The sequence below is a fragment of the Panthera tigris genome, chromosome F2, assembly GCF_018350195.1.
Source record: "Panthera tigris isolate Pti1 chromosome F2, P.tigris_Pti1_mat1.1, whole genome shotgun sequence".
Lineage (NCBI taxonomy): Eukaryota > Metazoa > Chordata > Mammalia > Carnivora > Felidae > Panthera > Panthera tigris.
The window spans coordinates 65,957,336-65,975,766 of NC_056676.1; the positions used below are offsets into that span (position 1 = coordinate 65,957,336).

The 18,431-nt window shown below is 35.3% G+C and overlaps 1 protein-coding gene and 1 pseudogene across 4 annotated transcripts in view; both read right to left on the bottom strand.

Annotated features, from left to right (window-relative positions):
* The window catches only part of ATAD2 (ATPase family AAA domain containing 2), a 67,779-nt gene that overhangs the window by 17,354 nt on the left and 31,994 nt on the right, over positions 1-18,431 (bottom strand). For all 4 annotated transcript variants that reach the window (XR_006212811.1, XM_042972737.1, XM_042972736.1 and 1 more), the window contains exons 12-19: positions 12,364-12,538; positions 11,438-11,526; positions 5,297-5,456; positions 4,461-4,551; positions 3,458-3,772; positions 2,948-3,080; positions 2,416-2,602; positions 1,271-1,456 (exon numbers count right to left, since the gene is read on the bottom strand). Coding sequence is in view for 3 of the 4 variants with exons in the window: in XM_042972737.1 (XP_042828671.1) it covers positions 1,271-1,456; positions 2,416-2,602; positions 2,948-3,080; positions 3,458-3,772; positions 4,461-4,551; positions 5,297-5,456; positions 11,438-11,526; positions 12,364-12,538 (1,336 nt within the window). In the remaining variant the exon portion in view is untranslated. The remainder of the gene's footprint in view (positions 1-1,270; positions 1,457-2,415; positions 2,603-2,947; positions 3,081-3,457; positions 3,773-4,460; positions 4,552-5,296; positions 5,457-11,437; positions 11,527-12,363; positions 12,539-18,431) is intronic.
* Positions 17,156-17,664, bottom strand: LOC107179120 (annotated as a pseudogene).

Here is an 18,431-nt window from a genome sequence, read left to right on the forward strand (position 1 = left end):
AATATTATACATTTTATCTATTTATTTTTACTTTCTCAACTAAGGTGTGTGTGAGCCCTAGGAAGATAGAGAAATTTTTGTATTTTTCAACGCTATACTCCATTACCCAGAACTATGCCTGACACAGAATAAGCACTCAATAATATCTCTTTAATAAAATATTTGAATTTATCTTCCTACTCACGTTCTAAAATATGCAAACCAATTTTGTCAAAGATATGGAAAACTCATTAAATTCAGTCATTAAAAACAAAACAAACCACAGAGAAGCCTACAATATACTTATTATGTACTCTGAGAATTGTAAGGTGGAGAAAAAAGTCTCTTCATGTATTTTACATTTCACTAGGAGACAGAGAGGCAAACATAAATATTTAATGGCAAGCAGTGATAAAAACAAAATACAGTAAGGGAAAAGAGAGTGATGGGCAGAGGAGCTAATCACTATAATTGAGAAACTGATCAGGGAAGGCCACTCTGAGGTGACACCTGGGCAGAGACCTGAGAAAAATAAAGGATCACAACAGGCAAATATCTAGAAGAGTATTTCAGGCAGAAAAAGCATGAACTTTTGTCCATGGTAGCTGTCTAAACAGGCACTAACTTGAAAATACAGTAATTTGGTACAAACAAAAATTCTAAATGTGCATACTCTTCAACTAAGCTACAGTTATTCCACTTTTAGGAATGGATGCTAGAAAAATCCACATAGTAATGCTCATACAAAATAAGCTCAGGGGCACCTGGGTGGCTTAGTCATTTAAGTGTCTGACTCTTGACTTTGGCTCAGGTCATGATCTCATGGTTCATGAGATCAAGACTTGTCCCTGCTTGGGATTCTCTCTCTCCGTCTCTCTCTGATCCTCCCCTGCTTATACTCTCTCTCTCTCAAAATAAACATTAAAAAAAAAAAAAAAAGCCCAAGGATGCTCACTCTAACAGTTCAATAGAAACAAAAACTAAAAAACAACCAAAATACCTATGAACAAGAATCTAGATAAATTTGGGTACATCAAGACAATGGAAAAAGCCATGCTGCTTTTAAAAGGAATGAGACTGTGTATTAAAAAAAAAAAAGTGTGTGTGTATACACACACACATACACATATATATGGCAAGTTGCAGAATAGTATGCATTATATAACCCCGTTTTTGGAAGAGAAAAAGATTTATAATGCAGCCTTACTATACACACATATAAATACACCCACCATCCTTCCCAACAAGCCCATATATCATATGTACAGTGACTTTCCCCTCTACAAATTACCTCTTCTGGCAGAGCAGAATGGGGTTTGTCAGAAGTTGCAAGTAGTAAAACTGGAGCAAATGAAGGAATATTCTGTAACAATGTAATAAATGTGGCTTTCAGTGTTGGTCCAACTATTTCCCACCACAAGTGGATATGAGGAACATATACTATACTTGGTGCTGTTCTCTTAGCTTCACGAATCATCTAGTAGAGAGGGAAAAAAATTATATTCAGTTAAAGAGTTAGTATGTTAGTAATGCTCGCTTTTTATTGGTCTGGAACAATGTTTAACTTCCCAGAATTATTATATAAAACCCTCAAGATTTTAAAATGGTTTCCCGTTTCGGTCTTATTTTTAAATGTTTTGTAAAAGTCTTGTAAAGTTCTAGTAAGAGGCAAAAGATTTATGCGATATGAAGAGAAATCAAAGTATTAAAAGTCTTATTTTTAGGAAAACATAATTGCTTTAAGCAATTAGGAAGAAAACAGCTTAATACATCTAGAAGACTTCTGTTAAATGCAAAAATAGAAAACTTACATTTGAAAAATTTTAATATAAAGATAGCAAAAACAGAAGCAGCAGAATATCTGAGTGCTTACCATGCAGCAGTCACTGTTTTATTTATTTATTTTTTTTAATGCTTATTTCTGAGACAGAGAGAGACAGAGCGTGAGTCAGGGAGGGGCAGAGAGAGAGGGAGACACAGAATCCAAAGCAGGCTCCAGGCTCCGAGCTGTCAGCACAGAGCCAGACGCGGGGCTCAAACTCACAAACCGTGAGATCATGGCCTAAGCTGAAGTCGGTCGCTCAACCGACTGAGCCACCCAGGTGTCCCAACAGTCACTGTTTTAAATACTCTACCCACTTAATCCTCACAGCAGCCATACAAGGTAAATACTATTATTATCTCCATTTTGCAAATGGGGGAAACAAGGCAGAGATCTAATAACTTTCCTAGGTCACACAGACATTAAATGGTGGAAATGTGATTTAAACCCATACTCTTTAATGACTAAGCAATTACATATAGTTCTATTTCATAAACCTGGAGGTAGAAATCAGAAAGATAAAAAAAAAGTTCAAAACAGATAAGCAATTCTAGACTGTGTCTCTGGAAGACTGCTTCCCTTACAGCTTACTTGTCTGGGCAATAATGAATTACCTGGGCACACGTTTCTTCAGGAGATGTAGCGCTGACTCCAAAAAGAACAGGAATGTCTAAGGTATATACTGCAAATTTTTCCAAAGCGTGGATGACAGCTGGTGCCAAATGAGAACCTTGCCCAAATCCTGGCTCTCCCACTATCAATATTCTTGGTCGAAAAGACATAGGTTGATAACATGCATTTCTGAAAGAAATTAGCTGTATTTTAGAAAAAGCAAAAGTTAAAATTTTCCTCCTAAATTACCAATTTTTAACTTTCTGAAGGCAAAATTTTTGACTATATGGCTGGTCAATCCATAACAGTATGGTTCAAGTGGTCTTTGGAAAATATCAACCTCCACAGATTTTAGGACTACTTTATACAGTGTAATTTCTATTATGGTGACAACTGTAATACCAAAAAATTTTTGATATTTTAACTTAAAAAAAGAAGATCAGTTAGCATTCTTATATTTTCAACCACCATCTTTTAGTTTTTAGGAATTTACACACAAGAAATTATATATACTCATTTGCAAGGGAAATATACCTATTCAAATGAAGAAAATTAAAATTTTCTTTTGCCTTATTAAAGGATTTTTGAGAAAGCCCATTTTCATATACGGATGGAACATCATCATCACTGTATGCCAAGTCACTTTCTAGCAGAGGACAAGAAATATCTACAAAACAAAAAAATTGTACATTAGTAACTTTTCTGGATTGCAAAAAGCAAACGTTTATGTAATGCATTAGTTAGCAAATCAATGTCCATGAAATGTACAACAAAATTTAAGAATCAAAAACATTTGTGTAGATATGAATAACAAATATAAATGCACTTCAAATTCAAACAGATCTAATTAAGGGCAATCTTTGAAGTAAGTTTCCTTCAAACATCCAGGCAAGGCAGGACTAAATTCCTTTCAAGAGGCTGTTTTCTAAAAAACAAAAAAAAACAAAAAAAAAACCCACACAAAAAAACCAACCACAAAACATTTCTGGGATGTATAAAACATTTAGTTTTCCTGATTATTAAATGGCCGATCAAGTATCATACCTGAGTCTAAAGCTTTATTTGTTCTGATTTCTGCATGTGGAAATACTCTCTGCAGGGCTTCTAAGATCTGGTGAACAGTACTTTGTAGGAGTGGTTTCACAACAGTGGACAATGCCTGCCCAGGTGATGTCACAGCTCTTTGGGCAGCTGGTATCATCTTTTGCATGGCTACCTCAAAATCCTTAGCTGAGATGGTAATTGAAGAGAGATCCAACTGTAGTTTCTCACTGGTGGTATAAATTTGTGGGTAGCGTCGACGCAGAGCACATAAAGCGGCCTCAGAGCATATTGACTTAATATCTGCACCACAGTATCCTATCCAAGGCAACCAAAAAAAATGTTTTAAAGTAAATCATCATCCTATGAGCATGACTATGGTTAAAAGAAAATTAAAACTCAACATAGAAATAGAGTAAAATATTCAGAGTAAGGATAAAATCTCTCATCCACTCAGTAAACTTGTAACGGTTAATAACCATCAACAAATCAATCAACTTTTGCAAGTGAAATGTACAAACACTAAATGTAGCACAGCGGTCAAGAACAAGAGTTTTAAAAGGACAGACTAAGTTCAAACTCCAGTTTTTCATTTACTGCACATATGATCTTTGGAGAATCATTTATGCTCTTTGTTAAGAGCATCTATGTTAAATTCCTACATTAACATTTCTACATCTGTAAATTGGGGATAATGCTACCTGCAGGACTGATGTGAGAATTTCTCGAAATAACATATACAAAATACTTAACAGAATGACTAGAAAATGTAAACAGCAAAAGACAGCTATTATTATTATTGTCTAACATTGCTCTCAAATTCCCCAATAGCCAATTCATCAAATATCTCTATTTAATATCCAGGATTTTTAAAGAAAACATGCCACAAATAAGAGACCAGAAACAAACAAAATCTGTATTTCTTTAAACATAACCTTGCCCAAGACTACAACTTAATTTCTGAAATGCATGCATTTTATCTTTTAATGCCTAAAGCAATGTTTACCAACACAGTTTTCTGCTAGTTCTTCTAGAAATATGTCCAGTGGTTTAGGATTCCAATCTCTTGTATGAATCTTAAGAATTTCTTTTCGAGCCTGTAAATAAGAACAATTTTAATTTTTTTATAATAAGGCGCTATTCAGATTTGAATAATTTCAATTTAAAATAGTTTTATCTAAAAATCATAAAGAAATCAATACCTACTATAACAAAAAACAGTAAAAGTAAAAAGAAAAAGATGCACTTGTAAGCATTTAAGGAATTTATGTTAAAGAAGATTCGTATTTCTAGTGCTTAAGTTCTAGGCATCATAAATGTGAATGAGAAAAATTAATAATGATGGAACTATTGTTCATTCTGGTCTATATTAAGAATTGTTTAAGAGTACTGACAGCACTACTCATGTTTTCCTCCTTGGTTCTCAAGAGATTAAGTGGCTTTAAAACAACTAGGTAGGATTGTATGGTAGTGTCCATGCAAAAGTCAAGGCTAATAAATTGACTAAGGATTAACTGTTCATTATTAGGCTACATGCTCTGAAGCAAAATAAAGTCATATGGTAACATTCAAAGGCTATGCTCAAATTGAGAAAAATGTAAAAGTGCATTTAGGGGGGCATTATTTTAATTAGAAAAAAAAAGAATTAAAAAAATCCATATTCTTTTCTTTAAATAAAATAAAACCTCCCTAAGAATACATACATTACCTCTTTGGATGTTAATCACATTTGACTTTGCTTTAGAACATACAAAACTCAAACTTCAAATTTTCACTGTGCCAAGATTTCCTATGATAAGAGCAACATAGTCTGTCAAATTCTGAATAATGTTAAATTCCTACATCTTTGTCAGGTAGGCTGAAAAGGAATTCTCTGTCAAAGCGACCAGGCCTTCGCAAAGCAGGATCGATAGAATCCAGTCTGTTGGTAGCACCAATGACCACAATTTCTCCTCTGCTGTCCAATCCATCCATAAGAGCTAGCAAGGTGGAAACAATGGAACTAAATGTAAAAATAAACGACAAGAGATTAAACATATGATGCTGAATATATTATTCCTTCTTGTGCTAAGACTTAATATATTAAACATGTGAACACATATTCTCAGAGCATGCCATTACTTCCCACAGATTTAAAAACCTTGTAAAATAACATACTAAATGGCATGTAGAGGTTAAAATCAATGAAAAACATAAATGGTTTTTAGAATGCCACTAATGGAAGACATTTCATAAAGCGTAACTTCACATAGAACTTAAGAGTTCCTCAAAAAGGATACTTCAAAAAAAAAAATACTAGATAAACTGTATCTAAAAAGTGGTCCATTGTATACACATTATCAACAAAGAATGCCCAAATAAAATAGAATATACATAAAGCATCGAAAGAAAAAGAACTTTAATTACATTTTAATTATGGAGAGAGAATAGTAAAACAATCTCCACATCTTCATCACCCCTTTTTAATAATTATTAATGTCCTTTCAGGGCGCCTGGGTGGCTCAGTTGGTTAAACGTCCAAGTTCGGCTCAGGTCATGATCTTACGGCTTGTGGGTTTGAGCCCGGCATCAGGCTCTGTACTGACAGCTCAGAGCCTGGGGCCTGCCTCGGATTCTGCGTCTCCCTCTCTCTCTGCCCCTCCCCTGCTCACACTTTTTCTCTCAAAAATAAATAAGAATTTAAAAAAAGTTATCAGTGTCGCTTTTTTATGACTTCACCTAATTGTGTTTTTCTCCATCCAACAGATTTTAAAGAAAACCCCAAAAACTTTCCACAGATCATTTAATCCATAAATATTTCATATTAAGTACTTCATGTATTTATTTCTAAGATAAGGACTTTTAAAAACTCCCACAGTACCAGGACACCAATGGAAATGACAATAATTCCTTAATATCACCTAATATTTAATTTTCCTAATTGTTTCAAAATATCATTTCTACATTTGATGTTTTTAAGCCAAGATCCACACACCTTGGGGTCAAATGTCCCTCAATTCCTTAACAGTCCCCATTGAACCTTCTTTTTTTGCCTTCATGCCTTTTATTTGTTGGAAGAAACTGGGTCTTTGCCTTGTAAAATTTCCTTCCCACATTCTGGATTAGGCTAACTTGTTTCCTGATAGGGTCATTAACTTGTCCTATATCGTTCATATTTCCTACAAACTGGCAGTTAGATCTAGAAGCTTAATAGATGCAGGTTAAACTACTTAGGATAGCATATACGATAGGAGTATTCCATGTACTTCCTATTGTATACTCAGCAGGTACATAATATCAGTTTCTCATTTAACATCAGGGGATTGGGTTTACAAGAGGGGTTATCAGCTTACTACATTCATCCTAAACTTCGCTATCAACCTTTTTACTTTACTGTTTTTGTAGCCACTTACAATTATTGCTTAGATCAAGGTTTCTCAATCTTGGCACAAATGGCATTTGGGTCAGGTAATTATCTGTTGTACAGAGCTGTCCTTGGCACTGTAGAATGTTTAACAACATCTGTAGTTTTCACCCACTAGATACCAGTGATACATCACTCGCCTCCAATTTGTCACAATCAAAAATGTCTCCAGACATTTGTCCCATGGGGGGCAAAATCTACTCTCAGTTGAAAACCACATGGCTAGATCTACTATGTCATAAGGGGTTGCAAAATGGTGATTTTTCTATTTCATAATTTCCTCTGTATTTATTACCTATGATTTCCCTATAAAGAACAACGTTACTTCATCAATTACTCTCAATCATGGCATGAATCATAGTTACAGGACAGGAAAAAGAAATGCCTGATTCATTTTGTTTATCAATTTTCAGAGTAATGAGTCACTGTTTTAGCACCCTTTGGAGTGACCAATTAAGTTTTTATTTTTTAAAAAACGATCATTAAAAACTGACAGTTTTTATGTATTTGATGCTTTTCACTCTATTATAATCATTATTATTTTTTAAAAAAATTTCTTTTGATGTTTTTATTTATTTTTAAGACAGAGCATGAGCAGGGGAGGGGCAGAAAGAGAGGGAGACACAGAATCCAAAGCAGGCTCCAGGCTCTGAGCGGTCAGTACAGAGCCTGACGTGGGGCTTGAACTCACAGACTGTGAGATCATGACCTGAGCCGAAGTCAGACACTTAACCGACTGAGCCACCCAGGCACCCCTATAGTCATTATTATTTTTGATGCTCTAATTATCCCATCTTGGCCAACTGAAACTTTCAAAACTGACTATGTCATTCTGTTATGACCCTAGTAGTTTTCAATGGCTTCTTTGCTTCCAGGCATCACAAGATATTCCAGGCTAGTCTTGCTTATTTCCAAACTCATTTCTATTATCCACCATCTCTCCTCTAAGTGCTAGTACCACATTTTGGGTGCCAGGGGTGTGAACTGCTACTGGGTTGTAGTAACTCCTAGGCATTTTTAAGTGTTCAGAGCTACAAACTATTTTTTCTTAAAAAAATTCATCCTGAGAGGCACCTGGGCGGCTCAGTCAGTTAAGCGTCTGACTTTGGCTCAGAACATGATCTCGTGGTTCATGAGTTCAAGCTGACAGTGCAGAGCCTGCTTGGGATTCTCTCTCTTTCCCCCTCTCTCTGCCCCCTCCCACTCTTACTCACTCTCAAAATAAATAAAGTTAAAAGTAAAAAAAAAAAAAAAAATTCAATCATCATGAATTCATATTGATACTCCCAATTCAAAGTAAAGATTTTAGGGTTTTAATTTATTTTATATTTATATCCTTTCTTAAGCTAAAAATCGTATTTTCTACGGCATTCACATACTTACTTGTATTCTCTTTCAATATTATTACTAACAGATAAAAATTACAGTTTAATAATGTTCAATGTGCTAACTTTTAAAAATGCTTAATTTAACAAAAATGTTTATGCTCAGATATTTTAAATCTTTGGTTAAAAAATTGCACATTAAGTTTCTCATATCAATATATAAGCCACCCAGTTTCCCAACACCATTTACTGAAGAAACTGTCTATATTCTTGTGTACAATATCCCCACTGCATATTCCTGCTTTTATCAGAGATTAATTGATCATATATAAATGTGGGTTTATTTATGGGCTCTCTATCCTATTCTGTTGATCTATTTTTGTGCCAGTGCTATACTGTTCTAATTACCATAGTTTTGTAGCATATCTTCAAATCTGGGATTGTGATACCTCCACCTTTGCTCTTCCTCAGGATTGCTTTGGCAATCTTTGAAACTGGACCATTTTCTTACACAATTCACAAAAACAAACTCAAAATGGATTAAAGACCTACATGTGAGACCAAAAACCATAAAACTTCTTAAAGAAAACATAGGGAATAATCTCTTGGACACTGGCCTTATTAGCAACAGTTTTCTAGATGTGTCTTCTTAGACAAAGGAAACAAAAGCAAAGTTAAACTATTGGGACTGTATCAAAATAAAAACCTTTTGCAAAGCAAAGGAAGGTATCAACAAAACAAAAAGGCAACCTACTGAATGGGAGAAGACCTCTACAAATGATGTATCCAATAAGGCATTAATATCCAAAATATATAAAGAACTTACACAACTCAAAACCAAAAAAAAAAAAAAAAAAATTACCAAATAATCTATTTAAAAAATGGGCAGAGCACATTCTTTGAAAGAGCTAACACTTTTCTAAAGAAGACATACAGATAACCGAAAGACATGTGAAAAGATATTCAACTAGCCATCAGGGAAATGAAAATCAAAACTACAATAAGGTATCATCTTATATCTGTCAGAATGGTAACATCAAAAGACAAGAAATAACAAGTGTTGGTAAAGATGTGGAGAAAAGAAGACCCTCATGCACTGTTGCTGGGAATATAAATTGTTACAGCCACTATAGAAAATAGGATGGTGGTTCTTCAATAAGTTAAAAATAAAAATACCATATAATCCACTACTGTTTATTACCCCCCCCAAAATAAAAACGCTACCTGGAAAAGATACATGTACTTCTATGTTTATTGCAGCATTATTTACAATAGCCAAGATATGAAAGCAACCTAACTGTCCATCAACAGATGATAGATGGGTAAAGACGATGTGCTATATATGTATACAATGGAATATCAGCCATAAAAAAGAATGGGATCTTGCCATCTGAGGCAACCTAGAGGATGTTACACTAAATGAAATAAGTCATTCAAAGACAAATAACAAATTATTTCAGTTATATGTGGAATCTAAAAACAAAACAAATAAACACCACAGAAACAGAACCATAAATATAGAACAAACTGGTAACTGCCAGAGGAAGGGAGATTGGGGGTGTGGGCAGAATGGGTGAAGATTAAGAGGTACAAACTTACAGTTATAAAGTAAGTCATGAGAATGAAAAGCGTAGCATTGGGAATATAGTGAATATTGTAATAATGCTGTATGGTGACAGATGACAACTACACTTATCTTGTATGAGCATAGCTTAATATATAGAATAGCTGAATCATTATGTTTTACACCTTAAACTAGTAACACTGTAGGTCAACTATCCTTCAATTAAATACATGTATGTACTTGAGAAGGCATGTGCTTCCCAAATTATAATTTTTGTTGCTAAAATTTCTAATTCCTTTTAGAACTATTCCAAAACATAGTACTCAATTATTTGGTTGCAAAGTAATGGTAGTATTGTTAAATATGTTTGATCCTACCAATACAATGAATACAATATGGCTGCTGATGAAATTTGTCATATATAAAAAGTCTGTATGATTACTGTAAGTTATTGCAGACACAACTATTTTTACCATAGCACTCAACATTTTGATTTACTAAGAGCAACAAATGAAATAGTATATAGTATCAAGTCAAAGACCACCAGACTACAGTAAATATTGTTAGCTGTTAAGAAAATAAAAACCTACTTCTCACATTATTATGTCTTATTCCTCTTCATATTATTTATAATAAAAAACAATACTGGCATATATGAAGACATGTCAACATTTGCTTTAAAGTATCCAAAATTAATTAAGCAATTACAGATAATACTTGAGACAATTTGAAAAGAGGGTTCTGAAAAACTGAAGATGAACTAGGATTAAAATTTAGATTCAAGTTGAGGCAGTGTCACTAAGGACAAGTGCCCCCACCTTGGCAGTCAGTTTATCACAGAGGAGATGCAATTCTCTCGTTCTGAAAATTAAAAAGTTGGGCTAATAACTGAATCTCAAACTAGTAGTCATGCACTAAGACATATTTTGTTTGGCCAAAGCAGTATCTTAAAAAGATCTGAATTAGTTGGCAACATTTAAAAGATATTTAACACAAAAATTTGAATATAACATTTAAGAAAGTGCAAATTTATTTTTCAAGTCTGAGTCAACTTCTGCACTTCAATAATAGGTTTGGGCTAAAAACAACTGGCTATGCTCTTATGATTAGATGCTCAGCCACACTCCAAACCATAGTCCCACTCTTACTACTGGCTTGCCTCACTCATTTCATTTGCCTTACACCTCACTAGCCAGTGGACATTTAAGTTTGTATCATGAATTAAACCTGTAACCAAGATTTTTTTTTTAAACTTTTTTTTTTAATTTTTTTTAATGTTTTATTTATTTTTGAGACAGAGAGAGACAGAGCATGAACGGGGGAAGGGCAGAGAGAGAGGGAGACACAGAATTGGAAGCAGGCTCCAGGCTCCGAGCCATCAGCCCAGAGCCCGACGCGGGGCTCGAACTCACAGACCGCAAGATTGTGACCTGAGCTGAAGTCGGCCGCCTAACCGACTGAGCCACCCAGGCGCCCCTGTAACCAAGATTTTAATACTGTGCTTGTGAATACCTTGCCATGCAGAACAGGTTCATTTTTCTTTTTGTACTATATATTGGGGTTCTACCAAGAAGAGGAAACTGCTGGTTTGTGAAGTATCTTTCACTATTTTAATATTCTATCCCTTATGCAGTATCAGTACAGCTCAGAAAACAGGAAGAAAGACAGAAGTGCTATTAAACAAATTTTACCTGTGAATCTGATCTTGCCTGCTTGATCGTACAGGAGCCAGACCATCAATTTCATCAAAAAAAATAATGGATGGGCGCATCTGATAAGCCTAGAAAGCAGGTCCAGTGGTTGCATGTTAATATGAAAAACTTCAAATATATAGACTTAATATGAACCATTTTAATCTGTTTTCATTCTAACTTGCTTAGGAGAATTAATTTCTAATTTGTAAATCTAAACATAAACCTAAGAACTATATTTTAAGAACTTACATATCCAAAAATATAATGCAAACAATTTAATTTTTTTGCATTCTCCATTGGAATTATTCAAGATACATACTCCACTGGTCATATACCTTGGATTTCATATAGCTATAGTTATTGGGACACACAAAATATATATTTAAAATCAACTGCTAAAACAAGACAAAGAACAGAAGACAATGACATAGCCTTCCTCCATGTCAGGATGGGAAAACACTTAGCAAGATGCCATATTTTTTTTTTAAAGTCTATTTCAGTTAAGTTAAAGAAACTCAGTGTGTTCTATAAAGAGATTTAAAAGCATCTGCAGCAATATGCCTTAGTAGATCAGAATGTATTATCTTACAATGTGCTGTCAATACAATCTGGGATATGAAATTGAAAGCTACTCTAGGGCAGAACTAACTTTCAACTCACATACTGAGACATAACTCGCTACTGTTAAGTATGAGACTACCAGCCTCTCTCTGGATATGAGACATAAGACTCCAAAGAACTTAGATCTTATTATTCCTTTCTCTTCTTCCTATAAAACTGTCTATCATAAGTCAGTATTATCTTAATAAAGAATATTTGGTCTAATTTTTCTGAAAAGTGATTAAATGCCACACCTATCTAATCCTTACATACTTACACCCACATTGATTACAGATCTATATAGCGAAATTTTAATATCATACCTGATCAAATAGCAATCGTAGCTGTCTTTCAGACTCTCCTACCCATTTACTCAGACAATCAGCACCTTTCCTCATGAAGAATGCTACTCTTTTATCCCCTTGACTGCACTCATTGGCAAGTGCTCTAGCAACCATAGTTTTTCCAGTTCCAGGTGGGCCATAAAACAAACAACCTCTATAGAAGAATAAGTGTTATTTTAGTACATTAAAAAGTAGACTATTTAAACTAAATTAGAAACCAATTTCATGAATACAAATTAGTGAATAAAGTGAGACAACTATTGTTTCAATCCACAAAGCACAACTTAAAACCTGAAAATTAATACTGATACTACAAAATTAATATTGAAACTAAATAAAACCCTTTATTTTAAACATTTTTTAAAAAAAATTTATTTATTTATTTAAGAGAGCACGTGCACGTGTGTGAGAGGGGAGGAGCAAAGGGACAGGATCCCAAACCAGCTCCATGCTCAGCACAGAGCCCCACATGGGGCTCAATTATGACCCAAGCTAATATCAAGAGTCAGTACTTAACTGAGCCATCCAGGTGCCCCAAAATAAATTTTCTTTTAGTCATTCATCATGCCCATCATATTACTTTACCTTGCATAGAAGTCAAGCTTAAAAAGACTTGATAGTTTACTTTTGTGACATATCAAGGGAAAGAATACATTTCATCTACAACCTTTGGTCTCAGCGTCAGTAACACAACACCAAAAGTTGTGCAAGAAAACATGTTGGGAATGAACAGAAGAGAAAGTAAAGTAAAAAAAAAAGAGAGCTTTAAGAAATAATTGTGGTGTTTAGGTGGTAGAGATTAGGACAATGTAAATAATTTGACATCATTCTTGGTGACATCACTGTCATGGGGTAATCTATAATTTTTCATTTATTTCTAAAGTTATTCATTGCTCTTAGAATAGAATTCTTAAAAAAAAGGGCTATATCCATAACTCTTTTTTCAAGACTTATTTTTAGTATTTATTTTTGAGAGAAAGAGACAGAGCGTAGTGGGGGAGGGGCAGAAAGAGAGGGAGACAAAGAATCTGAAGCAGACTCCAGGCTCTGAGCTGTCAGCACAGAGCCTGATATGGGGTCCAAACTTGTGAATTGCGAGATCATGATCTGAGCTGAAGTTGGACGCTTAAATGACTGAGCCACCCAGGCACCCCTATATTCATAATTCTTGTTAGAAATGTAAAAAGTATATAGAAATAGAACATGTCATGGATTAAGTGCTACCAAAGTAACATGAAATAATCAATTTCAGATCACCATATAACTGCTCTTGAAAAGAAACACTAAGGATAAAAGCCATATATGAACGACCCAACGCTAATATCATCCTCAACGGGGAAAAACGGACAGCTTTCCCCCTAAGGTCAGGAACAAGACTGGGATGTCCGCTCTCGCCACTGTTATTCAACATAGTATTGGAAGTCTTAGCCTCTGCACTCAGACAACCCAGAGAAATAAAAGGCATCCAAATCAGCCAGGAGGAGGTCAAACTTTCACTCTTTGCAGATGACATGATACTCTATATGGAAAACCCAAAATATTCCACAAAAAAACTGCTAGAATTGATTCATGAATTCAGCAAAGTTGCAGGATATAAAATCAACGCACAGAAATCGGTTGCATTCCTAATACACCAACAATGAAGCGACAGAAAGAGAAATCAAGGAATCGATCCCATTTGCAATTACACCAAAACCCATAAAATACCTAGAAATAAATCTAACCAAAGAGGTGAAAAATCTATACACTGAAAACTACAGAAAGCTTATGAAAGAAATTGAAGACACAAAAAAATGAAAAAAGATTTCCATACTCCTGGATAGGAAGAACAAATATCGTTAAAATGTCGATACTACCCAAAGCAATCTACATATTCAATGCAATCCCTATCAAAATAACACCAGCATTCTTCACAGAGCTAGAACAAATAATCCTAAAATTTGTATGGAATCAGAAAAGACCCCAAATAGCCAAAGGAATCTTAAAAAAGAAAACCAAAGCAGGAGGCATCACAATTCCAGACTTCAAGCTATACTACAAAGCTGTAATCATCAAGACAGTATGGTACTGGCACAAGAACAGACACTCAGATCAATGGAACAGAAAGAGAACCCAGAAACGGACCCACAAACATAAGGCCAACTAATCTTTGATAAAGCAGGAAAGAATATCCAATGGAATAAAGACAGTCTCTTTAGCAAATGGTGCTGGGAAAACTGGACAGCGACATGCAGAAGAATGAACCTGGACCACTTTCTTATACCACACACAAAAATAAACTCAAAACGGATGAAAGACCTCAATGTAAGACAAGAAGCCATCAAAATCCTCGCGGAGAAAGCAGGCAAAAATCTCTCCGATCTTGACTGCAGCAACTTCTTATCGAACGTCTCCAGAGGCAAGGGAAACAAAAGCAAAAATGAACTACTGGGACCTCATCAAAATAAAAAGCTTCTGCACGGCAAAGGAAACAATCAGCAAAACTAAAAGGCAACCGACAAAATGGGAGAAGATATTTGCAAATGACATATCAAATAAAGGGTTAGTATCCAAAATCTATAGAGAACTTCTCAAACTCAACACCCAAAAAACAAAGATTCCAGTGAAGAAATGGGCAAAAGACATGAATAGACACTTCTCCAAAGAAGACATCCAGATGGCCAACCGACACATGAAAAAATGCTCACCATCACTCATCATCAGGGAAATACAAATCAAAACCACAATGAGATACCACCTTACACCTGTCAGAATGGCTAACATTAACAACTCAGATAACATATGTTGGCGAGGATGCGGAGAAAGAGAATCTCTTTGCATTGTTGGTGGCAATGCAAGCTGGTGCAGCCACTCTGGAAAACAAGATGGAGGTTCCTCAAAAAATTAAAAATAGAACTACCCTACAACCCAGCAATTGCACTAGTAGGTATTTATCCAAGGGATATAGGTGTGCTGTTTCGAAGGACATATGCACCCCCATGATTATAGCAGCACTATCAACAATAGCCAAAGTATGGAAAGAGCCCAAATGCCCATCGATGGATGAATGGATAAAGAAGATGTAGTATATATATATAATGGAGTATTACTCGGCAATCAAAAAGAACGAAATCTTGCCATTTGCAACTACGTGGATGGAATTGGAGGGTATTGTGCTAAGAGAAATTAGTCAGAGAAAGACAAAAATCATAGGACTTCACTCACATGAGGACCTTAAGAAACAAAACAGATGAACATAAGGGAAGGGAAAAATAATATAAAAACAGGGAGGGGGACAAAACAGAAGAGACTCATAAATATGGAGAACAAACTGAGGGTTATGGGAGGGGTTGTGGGAGGGGGGATGGGCTAAATGGGTAAAGGGCACTAAGGAATCTACTCCTAAAATCATCGTTGCACTATATGCTAATTTGGATGTAAATTTAAGAAAATAAAAAACAAAAGTTAAAAAAAATAAATACATAAATTAAAAAAAGAAAGAAAAGAAACATTAAGATTCCAGAAAAGCAGAAATGGTGGGAAAAATTTCACATGTGATGGATGAAATCTATTAGAAGTTAAGAATAAAATACAAAAGAGGGGTGCCTGGGTGGCTCAGTTGGTTCAGCATCTATTGACATTGGCTCAGGTTGTGAACTCGCGGTCGTGAGATCAAATCTCCCACTGGGCTTCGAGCTGAGCGTGGAGCCTGCTTGAGATTCTCTCTCCCTCTCTTTCTGCCTCTCTACCCCTTGTGAGCATGTGCACACATGCACTCTGTCTCAAAAATAAATAGTAAAAAAGAATAAAATATAAAAAATAGTAAGAAATTGACATGATCAAATGCAGAGAGAAAAAAAACAAAGCAACTGTTTAACCACCAAACAAATTGAATAAATAAATGAAAATTTCAACATACAAAAACGAAGGCAGGAAAAGAATTTAAGAATGTGTGTACTGAGCTAACAATGCTATTTGTGAGGCTGTATCTTAAGAGGTAATTGAGGATTCATACAAAGAGGAAGCAATGAGATATTCATATTAACATCTGTGACAATAATAAAAAAAAATCTACATAGTCAGCAATAGCAGAATTGATTTAAAAAAATGATACATCCACATTATGGTATATTATTCAGCTATTAAAACAGAAAGAGAACCACATGAAAACAGCAGGTTAATACAATTATAAATTTATTATAAGGGGAAATGTTTGTTGTAAGGAAGGAGAAATGAGAAAACATCGGGAGAGTTGTTTTTTTCAAATTTACTAAATTACTTTTTTTTTTTACAGTAATACAGTATTTTATTCCATTAATAACTAATATTTGAGAGCATTTATATTAATGGAACTTAATCTAAGAGAAGTTCGACTTACTTTTTTTTTTAAAGTTTATTTATTTTGAGAGACAGAGAAAGAGAATGGAAGGGGCAGAGAGACAGGGAGAGAGAGAGAAAATCCCAAGCAGACTCCGCGATGTCAGCACATGATGTGGGATCTGAACCCCCGAAGTGAGGGATCATGACCTATGGACTTACTTTTTAAGGTTTATTTATTTATTTTGAGAGGGAGGGAGAGCAGGGGAGGAGCAGAAAGAGAGGGAGAGAGAGAATCCCAGGCAGGCTCCATGCTGCCAGCACAAAGCCTGATGTGGGGCTCAAACACATGAAACTGTGAGATTATGACCTAAGCTGAAATCAAGAGTCAGATGCTCAACAAACTGAGCAACCCAGGCGCCCCTTGACTTACTTTTTTTTACATTTCAATATCAGGTATCAATAAGAGGAAAAATATGGTCAAAATTACTATGTCAAAAACTTACAATAAATGCTTGATGTTAGTCTAAATACAATTCAGTTTTTGGCATAAAGTTCTTTGGCTGCAAGGAGAACATTTGGTTTACTTCTCTAATAGGAATATCCGCATTTAATGCTGGGATAGCTTCTTCTTGGTATTTGTTCTGCTGTTGATTTTTAGCACAGTTCTTTATAATTGTATGAATGGAGTGGAGAGAGGTACTCATGATATCATGAGGTACTCTAAGTAGGAGTACATAACTATAGTAATGAGGAGGCAGACAGGCAATGCGACTGCCCTGTATTTTTGAGGCCAACAGGTTAAACCTAAGGAGTTTACTCGATATTCAGGAATAAAAGCCCACACAAAATATAGTATGAAGCCAAATTGGGAGCTTAAGAAAAGAAAAAAGCCATAAATCACTCTCTGTGGCAATGGCAATGATGAATTTTCCACCATTTTCACTGTGACTTCAGACAATCTTGGGTCCCTGAAATGACCACTCAGGCCCCTCCTGACAGCTTGGCCACCTCAATGGTGAGTCCCCTGTCCAAGCACCAACAAGGAAGCTGCAGAAGGGGTTAAAGAGGGAAAACTGAGGAACAAGCTAAGTCACAATGGCACCCCTCTTCCCACTTACTAAATTACTCTAGGTGCTTCCAATGCTTCTTCTAGAAAGCAAATGCTATTATTTAATATCAGTATCTTTCTAGTTAAAAAAAGTGTTTTTAATTCACCAATGTTTAACTGTGATTGATGTATGCTACATAACTTTTATAATGGAAAAGCAACAAAGCTTACCAATCTAAAAAAGTGTACTTAAATTAACATTTCTATACAGGTGATTCAGGAAAAGTTGCACAAGGAAAAAGGAATCAAGGACTAGGGTTTATAAAAGGGTGGGGGAATGTGGGTAAACAGGTGATGGGCATTAAGAAGGGCACTTTTTGAGATGAACACTGGGTGTCTTATGTAAGAGACGAATCACCAGGTTCTACTCCTGAAGCCAAGACTACACTGTATGTTCACTAACTTTAAATTTTAAAAAATGGGTTAATAAGTGAGATATAAACACTAGAAAGAAAAGGACCAAAATTGGGGCCCTGGGTGCCTCAGTCCGTTAAGCATCTGACTCTTGATTTTGGCTCAGGTCATGATATCATGGTTCATGAGATCAAGCCCCAAGTTGGGCTCCACACTAACAGCGTGATGCCTGTTTGGGATTCACGGTCTCCCTCTCTCTCTGCCCCTCCCTCACGCACTCCCTCAA